The 18,246-nt window shown below is 46.7% G+C and overlaps 1 protein-coding gene across 2 annotated transcripts; it reads left to right on the top strand.

Moving 5' to 3' along the window:
• Nucleotides 1–3,814: 3,814 nt before the first annotated feature.
• On the top strand, nt 3,815–16,758 carry PRPS1 (phosphoribosyl pyrophosphate synthetase 1). Of its 2 annotated transcripts, XM_017819245.1 has the most exons (8): nt 4,606–4,730; nt 5,253–5,432; nt 6,564–6,747; nt 7,091–7,189; nt 8,908–9,032; nt 10,766–10,939; nt 11,726–11,885; nt 14,688–16,758. In XM_017819245.1, exons 3-8 carry the CDS (start codon nt 6,643–6,645, stop codon nt 14,778–14,780), a joined length of 756 nt encoding a protein of 251 aa, XP_017674734.1. In that variant the 5' UTR covers nt 4,606–4,730; nt 5,253–5,432; nt 6,564–6,642; the 3' UTR covers nt 14,781–16,758. The 2 variants fall into 2 exon arrangements, with proteins under 2 accessions (XP_017674733.1, XP_017674734.1); XM_017819244.1 differs by lacking the exons at nt 4,606–4,730; nt 5,253–5,432 and adding an exon at nt 3,815–4,114.
• The last annotated feature ends 1,488 nt before the right edge of the window (nt 16,759–18,246 follow it).

Genomic DNA, 18,246 nt, shown 5'->3' with positions numbered 1-18,246 from the left:
CTGTGAGGCAGGGGAGTCACAAGGCAACAGAGAGAAATAAAAACTCTCACCCACAGGCTTTTTTGCATGAAAATGTGTCCTTGATTAGTGGCTGGTGGTAATTGAGTGGCTATTGTGTGCAGGAAAGTGCCAAGAGAGGGACAAGGGCTACTTGTCTTGATTGACATCACCATGAAATTTGATGCTGTATAATGTGCTGCTTAAAACTTCCTGGAAAATACATTCTCAGGTGGTGACATGCAAAGGTGTTTCTGATGAAGAGCATCTCCACAGAATCAGGTAAATAATTTTCTTTTTCCCCCCATTTTTGTGCTTTTCAGGTTCTCCTTAGTTGGATGGTAATTTAATTCACAATTTACAAAACTGGAGGGAACACAGCACCTCAGGCTATGAGCTTGTCCTTTCTGCTACCAAAACCAACTCTGCTTGCCTGTACTGTAAACCACGGGAAAATTAAATAAAATCGTTTAGATTGGAAGTAAATAATTCGATTCATTATATTTTGCTTTCAGAATGAAGCAAGCCCACTGGAATGAGATGCTTTAATTCTGAATAAGAGTATCCACAACAAGAGCTGAGGCACTCCAATGCACTTTCTCATCCAGACTTTAGGCTGTGATCATTTTCCTGAGCATCCTTTGGCAGAAAACCTGACTCACAAGCCAGACTGAGTTTGGTTTTCAATGGATTCAACCACACAGTCTCTACTTTAATCCCATTAAGGCCAAGAACCAGATAAACATCTCACTCTTCAAAGCTGGTTCTCCTTGTCCCTTCTTCACTTAATGTCAAAGCAAACTGCTCAAAGACAAGCTGTGGCTGAGGAACCTCCTTGACAAGTTTTTTTGGCTTTGTTTAACTAGGACTTTGATGCATTAAGAGCTTCTCCTTAATCAAATCCCTGAAGTTATCCTGTTCCAAGAGCTTTGTGAGCAACAGTGATGAATTGTTAGGGGAGGTGGACTTTTGTCCTCATGGACAAAGTGCTGTCTGACCTACAAAGGCATCGTGGAGGCTGAAACACTGAGGGGAGCAGGTGTGTGTGAAAACACACCTGGCCTCCAGCTCAGAACAGGCAAAAAAACCCAATTAATCTTTGATTTTACAGGTAACAGGTTGCCAGTTTCTGGTTTCAAGGATTAAGGATCTAATTTCTTTTTTTTTTTTTTTTTGGTCAGATTTTTCACTCCTGCAAATCCCATCTCTGTGGTGCCAGGAGGAACCTGATAGACATGCTGCTTCCAAAGTCCTGTGCAGGGAAAATCAGGCAGAGCTCATCAAGGAGAGGCATCATTTGCATGTTTTAATATACCCTCTGCTGCCTTCAGGCTCGGGTTCCCAGTGCCTGGTTCACAACTGAACTGGGAGGGGACTGGGATGTCAGGGCACGGGAGACGTTCTGTATTCAAGAGCAGAGGAGGGGAAATGGAATTTAAACCAAGAATGAAGCAAATATTTTAAAATCAAGGTGCCCTCCAGACCAAAGTCTGGGAGTCCTGGCTACAGTGATGTGGATTTGGGGCAAGAATGTGGTGCTAGAAATTTGGGAGGTATCCGCAAATTCCATCGCTCAAAACACCGGGTTGCCACCCAACAGTGAACTTTTCTTCACTGTTAGGATGATTTTTGTTTGTTAAGATGATTTTTGCTTGTTAATATGACCAGTGTTTACCAACAAATTAGAAGCAAAGGCCTGCATTCCTCCTTCCCCATTCCTTGGACTTGTTGCCTGCCACAGCATTTCACAACTGCTGACAGTCACACCAAAAAAATCAAAATTACCATATATTGATTTCCAACTACATTAATGCCAAACCTGGGAGTCAAAATCCATTTTAGTCTAGACAAATTCCAAGTTTAATGATGCTCTACAAAGTGTTACAGAAAACCTCCCCAAAGTATGTTTTTGTAGTTATTAATTTACAGGTCTTTGGGGATAGTGGCAGCAGCATTTGGGGCCAGGATAGTTGCAAGATGAAATAATGAAAACATGATCAGCCTCTGAGAATTCTGGACTATTTCTTCTGGTTGAATTCTCAAGGACTCCAAGTAATAACTTATCCCTGCTAAATTCACTGCAGGGGGTTTATTATCTCTGAGACAGTCAGGTAACACCAGTAGGAATTACCCAACTGCATGAAAATTGCAAGAAGTTGTTTGTGGCTTATCTTGTATATTTATTTTTTTTGTATGTTTATATATACATGTCAATCTTCCTCCTTCATTGTGTGGGGAAACAAACAAGCACAGACAGAGAGCAAATAATCACTCATTTAATGTCATCATTACACTGGAAATGTGAGCAATTATCAATTCCTGCACTTCCTGTGATGAACCACGGGGGTCTTTTATTTTGCAGGGGTTTATAATAACACATACAAGTTAAAATTACTTTATTTCCTTAAAAACAGTAAAGGGTAAGTTGAGACGATTAAGTCTTAAAAAACATACAGGACTATATTGGCCTATTAACAATGACTGGAGACTGGATCAGAAATGTAGAACAAGAATAAACCACAATAAAAATCACATTGGTGGGATTCTTGGGGGGGGAGGTCTCCTGTGAGTTGGACTTCAAGTTCCTTGTGATTCCCTCCCAACTCAGAACCTTCTATGATATCCAGGTTTAAAGGTTAAAAATCCAGGTTTAAAGGTTAAAAGCCGTTAAGCAAGTTTATTTTTTGCCAAAGATAAACTAATCTGCATAATGTAACCCCGTACAGGGTGATCATTCACAGAAGACTAATTGGGTATTAGTCAGTAGTTTGGTATGTATAATATATATATAATTAGACATACGAGATAGATTTATACCTAATATATATATATACACCTTTATATGTATGTATATCTATTAGTTATATATAAGTACCTTAATTATGTAAGTGTATAAATTATATTGGATATGTCTATCTCGTATTGGCCTCATTAGCCACCAGTGTGCCTGTAATAAATGTGGATAGAGCCTTCCTAAATCTTTGTTTGCGAAGCCTAGCCATGATGATGATGATGATGATGATGATGATGGTATAAATTATATATTACATATAACTGGGTATAAAATTGAATACAAAACACCGATTATAAATGTAAAAAAAAAGAAAAAACCCTCAGAATTTAAACAGCCTGTTCCAACAGCACCCACGCGGGTTTTAACACTGATCCAGAATAAAAACACCCCTGGGAGGGCACAGCCGGGGGCGCCGCAGCGCCGGGCTCGGTGCCCCCGGGCAGGGCCCGCTCCCGGGGCCCGGCGGTGGCGCGGCGGGCCCGGTGCCACCCGGTGTCACCCGGTACCGCCTCACGCGCGGCCCGCGGGGTGACGCCAGCTCCGCGCAGCGCCGCGCAGGGCGCTGGCGGACGGACGCAGCGGGCGCGGGCTGGCCGGCATGCTGAGGTAAACACCGCCGCGGCGCCGCGGGGCCCCGCTCCCGCCGGCGGGGACGCCCCTGGGCCGGCGGGGGACGCGGGCACAGCGCCCTGAGGCGGCACCGGGGGCATTTTCCGCCTCCTTCCCCCCGCCATGACGAGGCGCCATCATGGCCGCCGGGGGGGGACGGTGGCGCCCGCCGCGCGACACGTGGGGCAGCGCCGCCGGAGCGGGCAGGCCTGGCCAATCGCAGCCCAGGCCGGCAGACAGCGACCAATCGCAGGCAGTCTCCTGCTCCACGCCCCGCCCCAAAGAGGCGGGGGTAGAGCTCAAGCCACGCCCACCGACGCGGCGCGGGGGAGGCGGGGCACGCCCCCGAACGCCCAGAAACCAATAGGGAGCGTGCGGGGGCGTGTCCGCGGGGTGGGGAGGCTATAAAGGGTTGGCGCGGCGGGCGGGAAGGGGTAAGATGGCGGTGTAGGGACGGCCGGCGTGATCTGCGCCCACTGTGCTGCGTCCGCGCAGGAGGCGGGCGGGTCCCCGCGCGGCAGCCGCGGGCGCTGCGAGGTGGAGCGAGGAGCAGCACGAGGGGAAGAGCGGCGCCGCCGGTGCAACCGCCGCCATGCCCAACATCAAGATCTTCAGCGGGAGCTCGCACCAGGACCTGTCGCAGAAGATCGCCGACCGCCTCGGCCTGGAGCTGGGCAAGGTGGTTACCAAGAAGTTCAGCAACCAGGAGACATGGTAAGGCGGGGCGGGGCGCGGCCACACTACAGCTCCCGGCGGGCCGCGCGGCGCTGCGGCGCTGGGGGCCCGCGGGGCGCCGCGCGGGGGCTCATGGGGGCTGTAGTTCTTGGGCCCTGCGGCCGGGCCCGGCCGGCGAGCGGCGGGGCCGCGCTCGGACACGTCCCTGGAGCGCTCCCGCCGCGATCCCGCTGCGATCCCGCTGCACCGGAGCTCTCCGGGACATCCCGCCCCCTTCTTGCGGGCACAGACGGGTCTCCGTGCGGGCCAGGTCGGGCCGCGGTGCCCTCTGACTTCGGAGCCATGTGCGGGCCCCGGCACTCGGGGCCTGCCCCGCACGGACTCCCACCCGCGTGTCTGGGGTTTCCCCGGGGCGGTGCGGGGCTCCTGCACGTGCATTTGTGTTGGAGCCGTGGACTTGGCCAGCCGGACCTTGCCCCCTCCGCCCCAACGCCAGGGGGACGGTTGGGACGGTTCCCGAGCTTCCACCTGCATTGATCAGGCTCTTCGTCCTTAGTCCAGACTGCGATGACTTGATGCTTGACAGTTTTGTGCTTAGCGTGTAGCTGGTGCCTTTAAACTACTCTAAAGAGCATCAGAGTCTTGAAAAGTATTGGTACTTAAAAATACTGATAAATGCTACTTAAAAGTGTTGATAAAATTGTTCAGGAAAGAGGAAAGGCTCACACCATCATGCAACCCAGTCATGCAGTCTGTGTTCCCCCCAAGCTCTGAAACCTAGGATTCATCTTAAGTTACATATCTATGCCTTGTAAGCCTTGCTGGCATAGAAGCTACATGAAGCTAAAAAAGAGGTTAAAAATTGTTCAGGGCTCTTAAAGCTTGCTTTGAAGAAGTACACTGAGTATGTCTACACCACGCAGTATAGTATGAAGAACCTTGACTGATTGTCCCAGCCCGCTCCTTTCTTCTGGAGACAGTATTTTTTATTTTCCAGGAGAATCCAGGATGTGCAGGTGGCATAGAATATCAAGTTTCTCTTGCATGGGTATTGACTGTAATTGAAAACTTCAGAGGTGGTACAAAGAGTTGTAGAGGAGATGGGAAAAGAGCCTGTTTGATTTACAGCCTTTGCACTGTTTCACTGTCCTTTATTAACTGCTCTTTACCCACCCAGTTGGCTGGCCAGAAGATTCTTATGTCAGCAGATAATGTGACTTAAAGACCTAACAGACATCTTATTTAGCCCAATAAACTGGCAGCAGATGCATCCCAGAAAGAGCAAGATTGTTTTAATGGAATAATTCAGATACTTTTGACAAGCAGTCTCTTGAATCAGCTTAATATTAGTCTACTAGTAAGTACAGTTGGAGCTGACATTTGTGTGCTAATTGCTGTTACATTTTAGAGTTCTCATTGACTGAAACTCTCCATAAGAGACTAATGAATGCTGTAGGTCAGTGTGCAGTAATGACAGCAGCTCACTGGTGGATTTTGAGCAGTAAGACTATAAATAACTAAAAGTCATCAAAAACGGGTTGAAGAGGAGAGAAAGAGCAGAGAAAGAAATATTAAAATTAGAATTCCACCCTGAGGAGCTCTGTAAGTGAAGCCATTAGGAGTGGGGTGGGTGATTGTTCATGGAGCTGGATGTGGCCTCAGTCTGCAGTGGGTGAGCACCTCCAGTGCAACAGGAAAGTAACCATGGAAGAGCTTTGTCCTCAGTGGACTGACTTCTGGTTACTTCCAGATCTGTGGCAGGCTCCTCTGAACTAAGATGATGGAAATACTCAGTGATTAATCCTTTTTTGGCATTGTTGCCCCATATGAAGCCTCACCCCCAAGGCTGCTGCTGCCTTTCCCACTCTGTGTCTGGTGCAGGTGTCTCGATACGAGCACTGGAACTGGCATTTTGCTGCTGGCAAACAGGACCTTTGGCTTGTGTTCAGTCCCTTCATCAGCAGGGATTAGTGTGCATTGCATCCAGAAGGAAATTAACCCCAAAAGCCTTTCCAGAGGGAAATGGCTGGAGGGCTTCTCCGTTTGAGCCAGTGAAGGGCTGTTATGGCTCTAAATCTGATGGTTGGCTGCAGCGTAGCTTTGGTAGCAGTTTGACTCTGCTTTGTCTGCTGACTGGCCATGGTCCTTGCCTCCTTTACACTGCTGCTTTTAGAGGTGGTTGTACTTGTGATTCAGGGGGAACAAGGCCTGCTCTGGGGTGTTTACATGCCCAGCTTGTGTTGAGATCAAGAGTACAGGCTGAGTGCTTTTAGCCTTGCTGGCTGGACCATTAGATTTGATGAGTGAGTGCTGTAAAATAGCTACTGAGCAAACAGCAGTGTTGCTGCTAAACAGCCCTGATTATAGGACACTGTCCCCCACAGACCCCTGGCAATGCAGTGCCCTGGTTGCTCTGCAGGCACAGGTAATGGCTATGTTTTTAATTTGTGTATTTGGCTACAACTCTCCCTTCCTCATCTGTTCCCAGCGTGGAAATAGGCGAGAGTGTGCGAGGGGAGGATGTCTACATCGTGCAGAGTGGCTGTGGTGAAATCAATGACAATCTGATGGAGCTCCTCATCATGATCAATGCCTGTAAGATTGCCTCAGCCAGCAGAGTCACAGCTGTCATACCCTGCTTCCCCTACGCTCGGCAGGACAAAAAGGACAAGGTAAGGGATGTGGCAAAGGGTTTCTGTGGGGAGGGTGAATGCACACCTTGAAAGTCCTGTCTGCTGGATGGGCTTCAGATGAAGTTTTGTCTCCTCCTCTGCGTATTCAACCTGTTTTAATTTCTTTGAACTTCAGGGCGTCAGACTGCAAATTCATCTTTTCATAAAGATCTAGTTCTTTTTGAAAATACACCAAGTTCTAATCACCAGTTGATGAAAAGATGCGATGTTAATGAGTGCTCCTTTTAGTAACTGCTTGTGAATCATTGCCTGGAAGCAGAAGGCTGACATCTTGATGGAGGAGTTGAACTTGTCTTAAAATCTGGGTTTTTTTCTGTACTAGAGTCGAGCTCCAATCTCTGCCAAGCTGGTTGCAAACATGCTCTCTGTGGCAGGTGCAGACCACATAATCACCATGGACCTGCATGCATCTCAGATTCAGGTAGGAGCTAAAATCAGGGAAGTACTTACCAGCTTAAGGCTGAGCTTCTGGACTGCCCTGCTTTCCAGTCATTGCTTTTTTTTTTTTTTAGGCACAGCAGTGCAAGACTTGGGAATTTGGGACTGGAAGGGACTTGTAGCATCAGTCAGAAGAGGGTGGGGAGGTGGGTGAGGAGGTTCATCTGTAAATGAAATTACAGTCGCTCTTGATCAGACCAAGCATATTGAGTCTTGTGTAAATGAAAGTTGGGCTAAGAAATGATCACTGCAGCTTTGTTGCCACTCAGTGACACTGTGTATTCTTAACTAGAACTTTGAGGAATTTGAGAGTAGAGCTTTCTGATATTTACTGGGTTGCCACAGAGAAGAGAGCAGTTAGCTCTGCCCCCACATGTCCTGGCACAGCTGCTTGTGAGGGTTCTGTTGCCCAGGACAGTGATTTGATAACTTGCTGCTGGCAAGATGGGCAATTCCACTGGTATCCAAGCAGTGCCACCCTCCCACATAAGTTGGCTTTGGTTCTCCCCTGAGCTGCTGGTGAATTGAAAATCATTCATAGGCTTTGTTGGCTTATGAACAGAATAGTCCCACAAAGCAATTTAAGTCACGACCAGAGCTGTGTAAGGAAACTCTCAAGAGCGTGTGCCAGGGAGAGGAGCAGCTGCAAGCTGTATTTTTAGTCTTGTTTCTTTCCACCTTGAGCAAATGCCCTGAGACCAAGAAAACTCAGTGCAACTGAGAGGGGGTGTGGCCGAGGGAGGGATGTCTGTTGTGTGGCTGAAAACTCTGAATCCAGAAGGGGTAAGGTATCTACTGCCTGGTGAAGGAGGTGGCCTGGCTGTCTTTTTAACAGTTGAAAGTGCAGTCATTCACACTTCAGTATGATTTGCCCAGAAATATTTTGTCTCAGATGAAAAAAAAAAAAAAATAAAATCCACGGGGACACAGCTGAGAAGACTTTCAGAAAGATCATAAAATAACCGAGCCCAAGGGGGGTGCATTACTCCTTAAGAGCTCAGAGTTGATGTGTGCCACAGGCTTGACCTCTCACCAGCAGCAGTGGTGAGATTTAAAGGAATAATTTGTGTATATGTGCTTCCAGCATCTGGCTGGTTCCAGCCTGGTTCTTGTAGCTGCTCTGTTGCTGAGCACAGAAGGAATAATGGTAGGAAGGATCTGTTACCCCTGTACCTTGGATTAAGTGCCCCCCACTCTCCTGCCTATTGCTCCAGGATTAACTTCTGTCATTTAGCGACCTTTGAAGTTTACCTGGAGGACTCTGCAGGGTCACTGTAATGTTGTGGAACCAGCTGCATTAGTTTAAAGGCAGATGTTGCTCAAGCCTGTTTTGTATATGTGAACAGTTTGTGTAATGAGCTTTAGAGATTGACTCTGTAAACAGGCAGCCAGCTGCTCTGGAAATGAGTGCATTTGATGCTGGCTTTCTGCACTCCCCTAGGACAGAAGTAGTTCCATGTTGTGGAGGTGTTAGATGTAAAGTGTTACTTACGCTGCTAAACTATTCCTGGCTCTGAAGACTTCTTACATTACTATTCTGTGTATCCCAAAAGCTACTGCCCATACATTAAGGGAAGTAAAAAAGAAAGCTGAAAGCTGTGGAAAGGTGATGACTACATAGCTGACCACATAGAAGGCTTCTTACAGCTCTTTCTGGCACGTGACCTTCAGCTACATCTGTTCCTGTTGTCTTCCTTGCAGGGATTTTTTGATATCCCTGTTGATAATTTATATGCCGAGCCTGCTGTATTGAAATGGATCAAAGAGAATATTGCAGAGTGGAAGAACTGCACCATTGTCTCACCAGATGCTGGTGGAGCCAAGAGGTAAGCTGTCAGACAGGCAGCTGGAGGTGCTGCTTCTGTGTCTACTCAAATTCCTAAGAGTGCTCGTGACCTTGTTTTTAAGAGACGTGTTCCTGCTGCCAGGCTGCCTTCCCAGACAGTCTGTGACAGCTAGTGAAGAGTGGTCAGGTATGCTTTCTAGGGAGTGTTTAGAAGGTTTCTTGGGCTACATGGGGAATTAAATAGCTTCTAGGATTACAGCTGCATAGGTAGAAATTGTGCAATTGCTACATCCTTCAGACTGAAACAATTTTTTGTAGACGAGTAGTTACTCAGGTTGAAGAAGGAAGTAGTGTAGCTGTGCCAAGACAAGGTGACTGCTGCTGGTTAATGATGCATTTTTATCCAGGCTGTTTTCTTTGCAGAATGAAGCTTAATCTACTGAGGCCTTTTCTTACTGTACTACCTTGGATTTGAATATTTAGCTGTGCCTTAAGCCTGCTGCCACTCTTCCTCTTCCCTGAGAGCGAAGAAGATAGATGGTTGCTTTCTAAAAAGCAGCAGCATATGTTATAGCACACTTCTATTTTGATAGCCTGACAATCTCCCATCTTTCTGCAGACAAACGTGCCAGTTTGTGGGCAGTTCAGAATGTTCTTAGGTGCTTTTGGGGAGAAACTAGGCTTTTCCATGATGCTTTTATGTAAGGGCTACATGTGAACAGCAAAGGGATGCATATGTGTCCTTGAATCCAGGACTGTCCCACCAAAATGTGTGCTGATCTGATTCACATCTTCAGAGTGCTTTAAGTGGTGTGTTACAAACAGCCAGGAGGCACTAACACTGTAGGTCCCTGAACATCTTCCACAGCTTCATTGTGGTCCATGTATTGGTCAAGACCTGTATGTTCAGCTATTTCTGTAGCTTGTTGCATAACACAGTATGGGAAGTGCCAAGTCAGCCAGATATAATCTGAATCCTGAAAAAACCTTCTCAAAAGCCACTTAAACTGAAATGTGTCGATGTTGGCTGGTGCAATATTTTAAGGAGATATGCAAAGCCAAATACTTCAGTGGAGAGTTCAGTTTGACAGTCTTGTGTAGGACTCCCAGAGTGATAAGTCTGATCTAGTGGGGGTAGGAGTCTACTTATCTCAAGTGCAGAATTTCTTAGTGCTGTGTGTATTTTGTTCCTTCCAGTCTTAATGCTTTCAAACTCTTCCCTGTTCATCAGTATCAATATATGAAGTTTAGGTCCCTCTGGTAAGGTCGTTCTGTGGTCACTTTAACAGGAATAAATAAATGTGAGGTGGTGGACTTGAATTTCCTGGTTGTGTACTCCTGCCACTGTCACTGTACCAGTGCTTCTGTGCACAATGAATGCTTACAAGAGTGCAAGTAGATTCCTGTCATAGCCTTAAGCCTTTACAGTGTACTGTTATGACAACTTCCCAAGTGTTTGGATCACCTCAGGTTTGCTGAACTTGATTGTTAACGTTTGTTTTCACCTTAAATGCAAATTATTTTACAGTGGTCTTGATGAAAGACCTTTATCTTAATCTAGTTGCTGTCACTGGGAGAGATTATACCAGAGATTGCAAGCTCAGCTGCTCAAAGGGAAACTAAGGTGGCAGAGTGCCTTTTATTAATTGCTTGGGAGCAGCAACAGATGTGGTGACAGCTTCTCTTAGTGCAGTTTGTGCTTCATGTTAAGAGGGATTTGATTGGAGCTGCTTTGTGGAGTTAAGTGTTGTCTGGAAACTGTTCTCTCTTCAGAGTGACCTCCATTGCAGATCGGTTGAATGTAGACTTTGCCCTCATCCACAAGGAGCGCAAGAAGGCCAACGAGGTGGATCGCATGGTGCTGGTGGGGGACGTGAAGGACAGGGTGGCCATCCTGGTGGATGACATGGCAGACACGTGTGGCACCATCTGCCACGCTGCAGACAAGTGAGTGGGGCTGCCTGCTGCTCTGCTAACTCAGAAACCCATTGTTAGGGGACACCGTGTAACGAGTTAATCAGAGGATTTGCACGGCAGGTTTCGCCAAGTCTCCTACAGCTCCTTGGTTATCTCGTGTCATACAAAACGAGTAAAAAGCCCAGTTAAAGTTCTGCCAGAAAACCATAGTGCCTTTTTTTATTATTTGAAAAATACTTGTGCTGAAAGGAGACAATCACTTGTGTAGAAAGGAGATTAGACCAGCACTGGCCATGCCAGGTAGAACCAGGTGCTGTCTGGTCCATCAGCTGAAGATCATACATCTGAATTTCTATTACAAGTAAACTTTTCAAACTTTGATATCATTCAAGCCTTCTACACTAGAAACCACCAGCATATGCAGCATCATTAACAGTGTTAAATACTCTATTAAATACAGTATTCAATATTAATGCAGTTAAATATTAACTCAGTGTTAAATACTCTATTAAATATAGTGTAAAAGTATTAACACAGTATTAAATATCTGCTGCCTTGTGTAGGCAAAATCACAGAAGGTGATTTGTATGATCTGTTCCAAATGTTCCAGAGCTAAGAATAATGTTCTTTTCAATGTTTGCTTTGCCTGTGGTGGATTTCATGGTACTTGTTAAACTGTTTGGGTTTTTTTTTTTCCCCCCCAAGTCTGTAGTGGGCTGAAGAGGGGAATCAAAGGTAGCCTGTCTCCTAAGCATTTATGTCAGCTTAATACCTGCTGAGAATTAATCATCCTTCTCCTTTACTTCCCCCTCGTAGGCTTGTGTCAGCTGGAGCCACCAAAGTTTATGCCATCTTAACTCATGGGATCTTTTCTGGGCCAGCAATTTCTCGGATCAACAATGCCTGTTTTGAGGCAGTTGTAGTCACAAACACAATACCCCAGGAGGACAAGATGAAGCAGTGCCCTAAAATCCAGGTGAGCATCTGCTTTCTCTTCTGTCACTCCTTGGGGGTGGTAACACTTGGCTATTCACCTGTTGGGGGTGAAAATCCCATAATACTGTCTAATGCTGACAACAGTTTTATTGGTAGTGCAGTCAGTGTTGACTAGTTCTCTTGGTTCTATTGCTGTGGGGTAACAGGTTACAGTGATAAAATGCAGCTTCTAATCCAGCTCATCTCAAACAGTTCATTAAAGTAAATTTTTTTCAGGGCTTGTCTTACCTAGATCAGATCTCTGATTTAATGGGGCCACAATGTAAGCAAGCAGCTGGCTGTGTGCCCTCTGGCGCTGACACAGCTCCACAGCACAATGCTCAGGTCCTGCTCCAGAAGCTCTATGTCTCTCTTGTACTGATGAGCCCAGAACTGGACACAGCACTCCACATGTGCCTCACCAGGGCTGAGCAGAGGGACAGGATCACCTCCCTGACCTGCTGGCAACATTCTTCCTAATGCAGCCCAGGACACCACTGGCCTTCTTGGCCCCAGGGCACACTGCTGGTCATGGACAGCTTGTTGTCCCCCAGGACCCCAGGTCCTTCTCTGCAGAGCTTTCCAGCAGGTCACCCCCAGCCTGTGCTGGTGCCAGGGGTTATTCCTTGGCAGGTGCAGGATTCTGCCCTTGCTTTTGTGGAACTTCAGATAGTTTCTCTCTGCCCATCTCTGCAACCTGTCGAGGTCCTTCTGAAGGGCTGTACAGCACTTTGGGGTATTGGCCACTCCTCCCAGCTTTGTGTCACCAGCAGACTTGCTGAGGAGGTACCTGTGCCTTCCTCCAAGTCATTGATGTGTAAGTTAAACCACACTGGGCCCAATATAGAACCCGGGGACACCACTAGTGACAGGCCTCCAAATAGACCCCGTGCTACTGATCTCAACCCTCTTGGATCTGCCCTTCAGCCAGTTCTCAGTCCGTGTCACTGTCCACTCATCCAGTCTACACATCCTGAGCTGCCTATGAGGATGTGAGACAGTGTCAAAAGCCTTGCTGAAGTCAAGCTAGACAATAGCCACTGCTCTCCCTTCACCCACCCAGGTAGTTGTTTCATTGTAGAAAGCAATCAGGTTGGTCAAGCATGATTTACCTTCAGTGAATCCAGGCTGACTTCTCCCAGTCACCTTGTTGTCATCCTTGCAGACAGAGATGGCCTCTAGAATAAGACATTCCATCACCTTTCCAGGGACTGAGGCAAGACTGACTGGCCAGTAGTTCCCTGGGTCTTCCTTCTTGCTTCCCTCTAGCCCTCAAGTCCCTCTCCTGATCACCACAGCTTTTCAGAGATGATCATGCATAGCCTGGCTCTGATGTGTGCCAGCTCTCTCAGCACTCGGGGGTGCATCCCATCAGGGCACAGGGACTTGTGGATGTCAAGTCTGCCCAGGTGTTCTCTAACCCAATCCTCTTTGACCAAGGGAAAGTCTTCCTTCCAGCATTCCTTTACCCTGGTCTCCTGCTTGTCAGTGCAGACCAATGCAAAGAAGGCATTCAGTAACTGCCTTCTCTGCATCCCCTGTCTCCAGGGTCCTCCTTCCATTTAGTAACAGGCCCACATTATCCTTTGTTTTCCTTTTGTTATTGATGTGTTTGAAAAAGCCTTTCATCTTGTCCTTGACATCCTTGGCCAGATTTAATTCCAGATGGGCCTTGGCTTCACAGCACAAATATCTAGGACACAGGCATTTGGAGAAGCTCTGGAAAGTGACTGGCACTGCTCAGACTCAGCTGGTACTGTGGTGTGAGTGTAGCAGGTTCCCCACTACTGGGCTGCTGGTGGAAGGGAAGCTGAACTGTTTGAAGCTGCAGTTTTAAGCTTTTGGAAGTACGTTACAAGCTGATGGCAAACTGCTATTGGGTTGCATTTTTGTTAGCACTAACTTCTGGATGATATTCCTGCAACATCTAAAGCATGCCTGATGCTTCAACTTCTTTCCAAGCTCCACACTACAGCTGGTGTAGGCAAAATGTTAAACTGGCAATCAGTGTGTAAATAGCTGTAGCCAAAGATTGCAATGGAGCAGTTTTCTAGGCTCTCATTTAACACCTCTTTTACTCTGACGTCTGATGTTCCATGTTGAGGAATACAGAACTAAAGGATTTCTCATGAGTCATATGCTCTGTCTGCTCTGCAGCTTTTGAGGGTTTTTTTGCTTCCCTTCGTAGACAAACTATCTGAAAGAGATGTTAAATATGGTTTTCACTTAGTTTCCTTAACATACCACGAACATGGTGCTTCTTACTGAGGGTACATATATAGAAATGCTTTAGCTCCTGGGACTCAGAGCTGGGATTTGACTGAGACTCGACTTTCCCTCCTGGTTCCTGTCTGACCCCACCAGATGGAGCCAGCACAGCACCCAGGAGCTGAGCTGTGGCACAGCAGCTTCATTTCTCAGACTGCTGGCAGCGATGGTAAAATCTCTTGGCTCAGAGGAAGGGATCTAATCTTGATTTAGATTCCTCTAACTTCTCTGCAAGCTACACAGAGTGAGGCCTGGGGTACACAGACTTAGGGAGTCTCAGCAAAGCAAAGTGGCAATAGACTCTAACACTGACAGAGATCAACAGTCAAATAATATTTGTAGTGCTATATGTAGAGTATCTTCAGGCTTATATGTAATTAAATCCCAATTCTGTGTAGAAGTTATTTGCCTCCATCTAGTGCGTTATAAATGTTGGTGATGAGTTTATTCTTTAAGTTCTTCCTAACTTCCCAGATGATGTTCTAGACTTGATGTCTTTTCCCAGTGATGCTGATCCACCTTTCTTCCCCTCCAGGTGATTGACATCTCAATGATCCTTGCAGAGGCCATCAGGAGGACTCATAACGGGGAATCTGTTTCCTACCTGTTCAGCCATGTCCCTTTATAACAACAGATGTCAGCTGCTGCTTGTATGGCTTTTTTTTTTTAAAAAAACCAAAAGTTGTTCAGCTTGTTGTAAAGTTCAGTAGAAGACTCTGCTTGTTCCAGTGCAGTTCTCCACAGCTCCTGCTTAAGTCAGGCTTACTGGCCCTGGTCCCAACACTGGGAGGCTGGAGGGGGGAAGCTCATCTCTGTAACACTCCAACTCCACCAGCCACCCTGTGCATGGGGCTCATCAGTAGTGTTGACTCAATTCTGCAGGTCTGTGGAGAGCAGGACTGACACATGGCTAATTGCCACAATTATTTTGAGGGGGGAAGGGAGAGGGTTTGTCTGTGGGCAGGGTTAGATGATCTGGCATGTGCACCCTAAATTGTTTGGGAAGTAGAGCTCCCTAGGACATGTTGATCTGGATCTACAGCAAGAGCCCAAGAGACTGCTGGCTGTTTTACCACTCTGTACCTGACAGCCCTTGGAGAGTGGTGGGGAAGGTTTGTGTCTTGGCCAAGCTTGACCCTACTTGAAGCCCTGGGATAAACCTAGGAGGTGGTTCTGCTACAGCTTCCTCCCATGAAAGGAGATCAGTGTAGCTTGCAAACTTGAATTCCTCTTATTGCTGATGAAATTAAATGCCCTTTAGTGTGCTACACAGCAAAGTGCAGGTGAGAGCAGAGTCTGTGCAGGGCTGTGTTAGCTCAGTGGGGAAGGTGCATCCTGGACAAGTGTTCTTTTCTCTCTTACATAGAGGACCCTTGGTGGTTGTGTGCTTCAGTTTCTAGTACAGGCTAAAACCAGCTTCTCAGTTTCACAGCTTCCTGTTAACCCTGCTAGCAACTAGAGGACTGCTGTCATGTACTGCAGCTGCACCTTGACCTGCTGTGCAAAGCCCTGACCCTTTTTTACCAGTACAGTAGTAAACCAAGCCTCTTTATGCCACAGTAGCATGGTTGTTGCATCTAGCAAGTGCCTGCTCAGACGCTGGGGTGACCTAATACACAACAGCTTTGTGTCCAGCTGGCTTAGCCTCTCATTGCCTGCAGTCCTGTAAGTTACTGACACATTGTTTGTTTGTCCTGCTCATTGTCTGCCTTGCCTTCAAAGTGTTGCTCCTCACAAAATATCTTAAGGCAAGGATCACTGCAGGTTGCAGGGCTATGGAACTCAAAGACACCTTTGGAGTAGGTGTGATGCTGCTCAGGAGTGTTCGCAGCAATGGTTTGAAGAGGCTGGTGATACATAAGTACTGGGAAAACTGCAGATCTAACACCAACCTGACAGGCCACAAAGTGCCTGAAAGAAAAATACCAAAACTAGAGCTGGCTGAGGCTCTTAGATGTAATAAGTATCATCTGAAACTTGAATACTTAGTAAATATACCAGACAATCGTAAGGTAAACTGCTGAGTCTCTCTTGAACTCTTACCGGTTTATAGACCAAGCATTTTTATTCTGGGGTTTTTTTGGTTTGTTTTTTTTTTTTTTTATAAGCACTCCTCTTTTAATTGTTTTTGAGCTGGAGGAAGGGAAAAAGGGAAAAGAAGGAACTTGAAATTACTTTCTAGAGTAACCAGCATGGCTTTGAGAGGCTGGGAGCTGGGGTATAAGTGGAACTAACTGAAAGACTTGGTTAAAATCTAGGGAAGTACTTCTTTAGTTGTGCCTTTTACTGAAGACTTCTCTCCCTTCCTAAACTCCTGTCCTGTGGCAACGTTAACACTTCTATTAGTGTAGGGCTTTTCTTTTTTTTTTTTGTATAAGAATTGGTGTTTTTGTCTGGAAACTGTGCATCTCTCGCTTCTTTGCTTTGCATCCTGCACTGAGCTCTCCCGAGAGTCCGTGATTCCGCCTCCTGTACGGGAGCCCCTGCTGCCACCCTGCTGCTGCCCTGAGAGCCAGGACTGCGGAGCAGCGCTGAGAGGATTTTCAGCAGCATTTGTGTTCAAAGTTAAGACCTGATGAAGGAATTAAACTTTTATTTAAAAACCACGGCCTCTGCCTGTAAGTGCTTCGAAAAACCTTAAGGGGATGTGTGAGTCGGGTCACTTGAAAGGCAGGCAGATCATGAAGTAGTTTTATTTGGAAGGGACCTTGGAGGGTCGTCTGGTTTAACCCTCGTGCATGGGTTGGCTCTGCTCAGGCTGCATGAAAGGAAAAGCATGAGACCAAGCTGCTTCTCTTAGTGAGCAGTGGCTGTCTGTCTCTGCTTTCCTTGACTTAATTATTAGAAGTGGTAGTGCAGTTTCTCTTGTACTGTTTAATTATGTATCTGAGAGGATTTGTTCACATAATGTTCAGGTGGGGGAAGCCTGAATAGTTTAACAAGTACAAATGAAGAATTTGTAAGTGTCTTGTACAAAGCTGATGATCAGAGGCAGCATGATTATGTCTTGAGAAGCACTTGTTCTAACTAAATCCTGATCCTTTTTCTCAATGTGTATTGCAGACTGGGAAAGTGTAAATGAAGTCAGAAAGATAACAGGTCTAGGGAAAGGTCTTTGGCCTTACAGTAGATTTCCAGGCCTAGATTTAACATGACCATGGCCTCAGGCAGACATTTGCTGAGGATCATAACTCCTTCATCTGTTAAAATGTCCTTCAGTACTGGCCAGTGAGTAAGTTTCTCCTCAAACAGCAGGGTGGGTGTTGTCAGGGTGATGTAAGGTTCACCTTCCTTAGATAAGAAACAGAACATGAGCTTTACAGCCAAAGATTTGCACACAGGTAACCATTTGTGTCAGTGTGTATATAATGTTTTCTTAGTTAATTAAATGTGCAGCTTGGAGTGAGGGAGAGCACGAATTCAAGTTCTATGTGACAGCACTGCAACTCTTAAAAAGTATGGGATGCACAGGTAGGTATGAGTACTGTCCCAAGGAGGTAAAGTTGTTCTGCTCTGAAACCTTCAGATCATAAGGGATGGAGACTTTACCAGATTTCCTTCCACAAATTAAAATACTCTGATACTTTTTAATTACTGAGCCCATTTGTAGGTAGGTTGTGGCTGACTTGTGCTATTAGAGCAAGTGTGTCTGCCTTTAACAAATGGGTGTATTAAATCAAAGCACTCTTCTCCCTGCCCGGGATAGTCATGGATGTAGCACCAGACAGCTGTGGGGTGGGTGTCCCTTCACTGCAGCGTGGGCTGGGAGGAAAACCAGCCCTAGAAGGGTGAATGGCAGAGAGCCAAGTTCCTGCAGTGTCCTCCAGGTCTGGGAGTGGTGTAGGGATGCTCATCCCTTAGCCCAGGTGAGTTCAGCTCCAGCAGCACCAGCCATGCTGTGAAGGGCTCGTGCTGTCTTGAGCTCCCTGTTGCGGTGGAGGTGGTTCTTCAGCCTGTCCTGGAGAGCTGCTGGCTGAGCATGGAGCATGCAGGGGGTTCTGGAGGTAGAAAGCAAGTAATTACTTCCCCAGGAGAAAATCTCATCCGAGTCATTGGCTGTGCTTTTGCAGTTGGAGACCTGGAAGAGCAGGACA

This window comes from Lepidothrix coronata, unplaced genomic scaffold (genome assembly GCF_001604755.1).
Source record: "Lepidothrix coronata isolate B3197 unplaced genomic scaffold, Lepidothrix_coronata-1.0 Scaffold73, whole genome shotgun sequence".
Classification (NCBI taxonomy): domain Eukaryota; kingdom Metazoa; phylum Chordata; class Aves; order Passeriformes; family Pipridae; genus Lepidothrix; species Lepidothrix coronata.
Note: the sequence above shows the minus strand (reverse complement) of the source record. Positions and strands in the feature narration are given on the sequence as shown.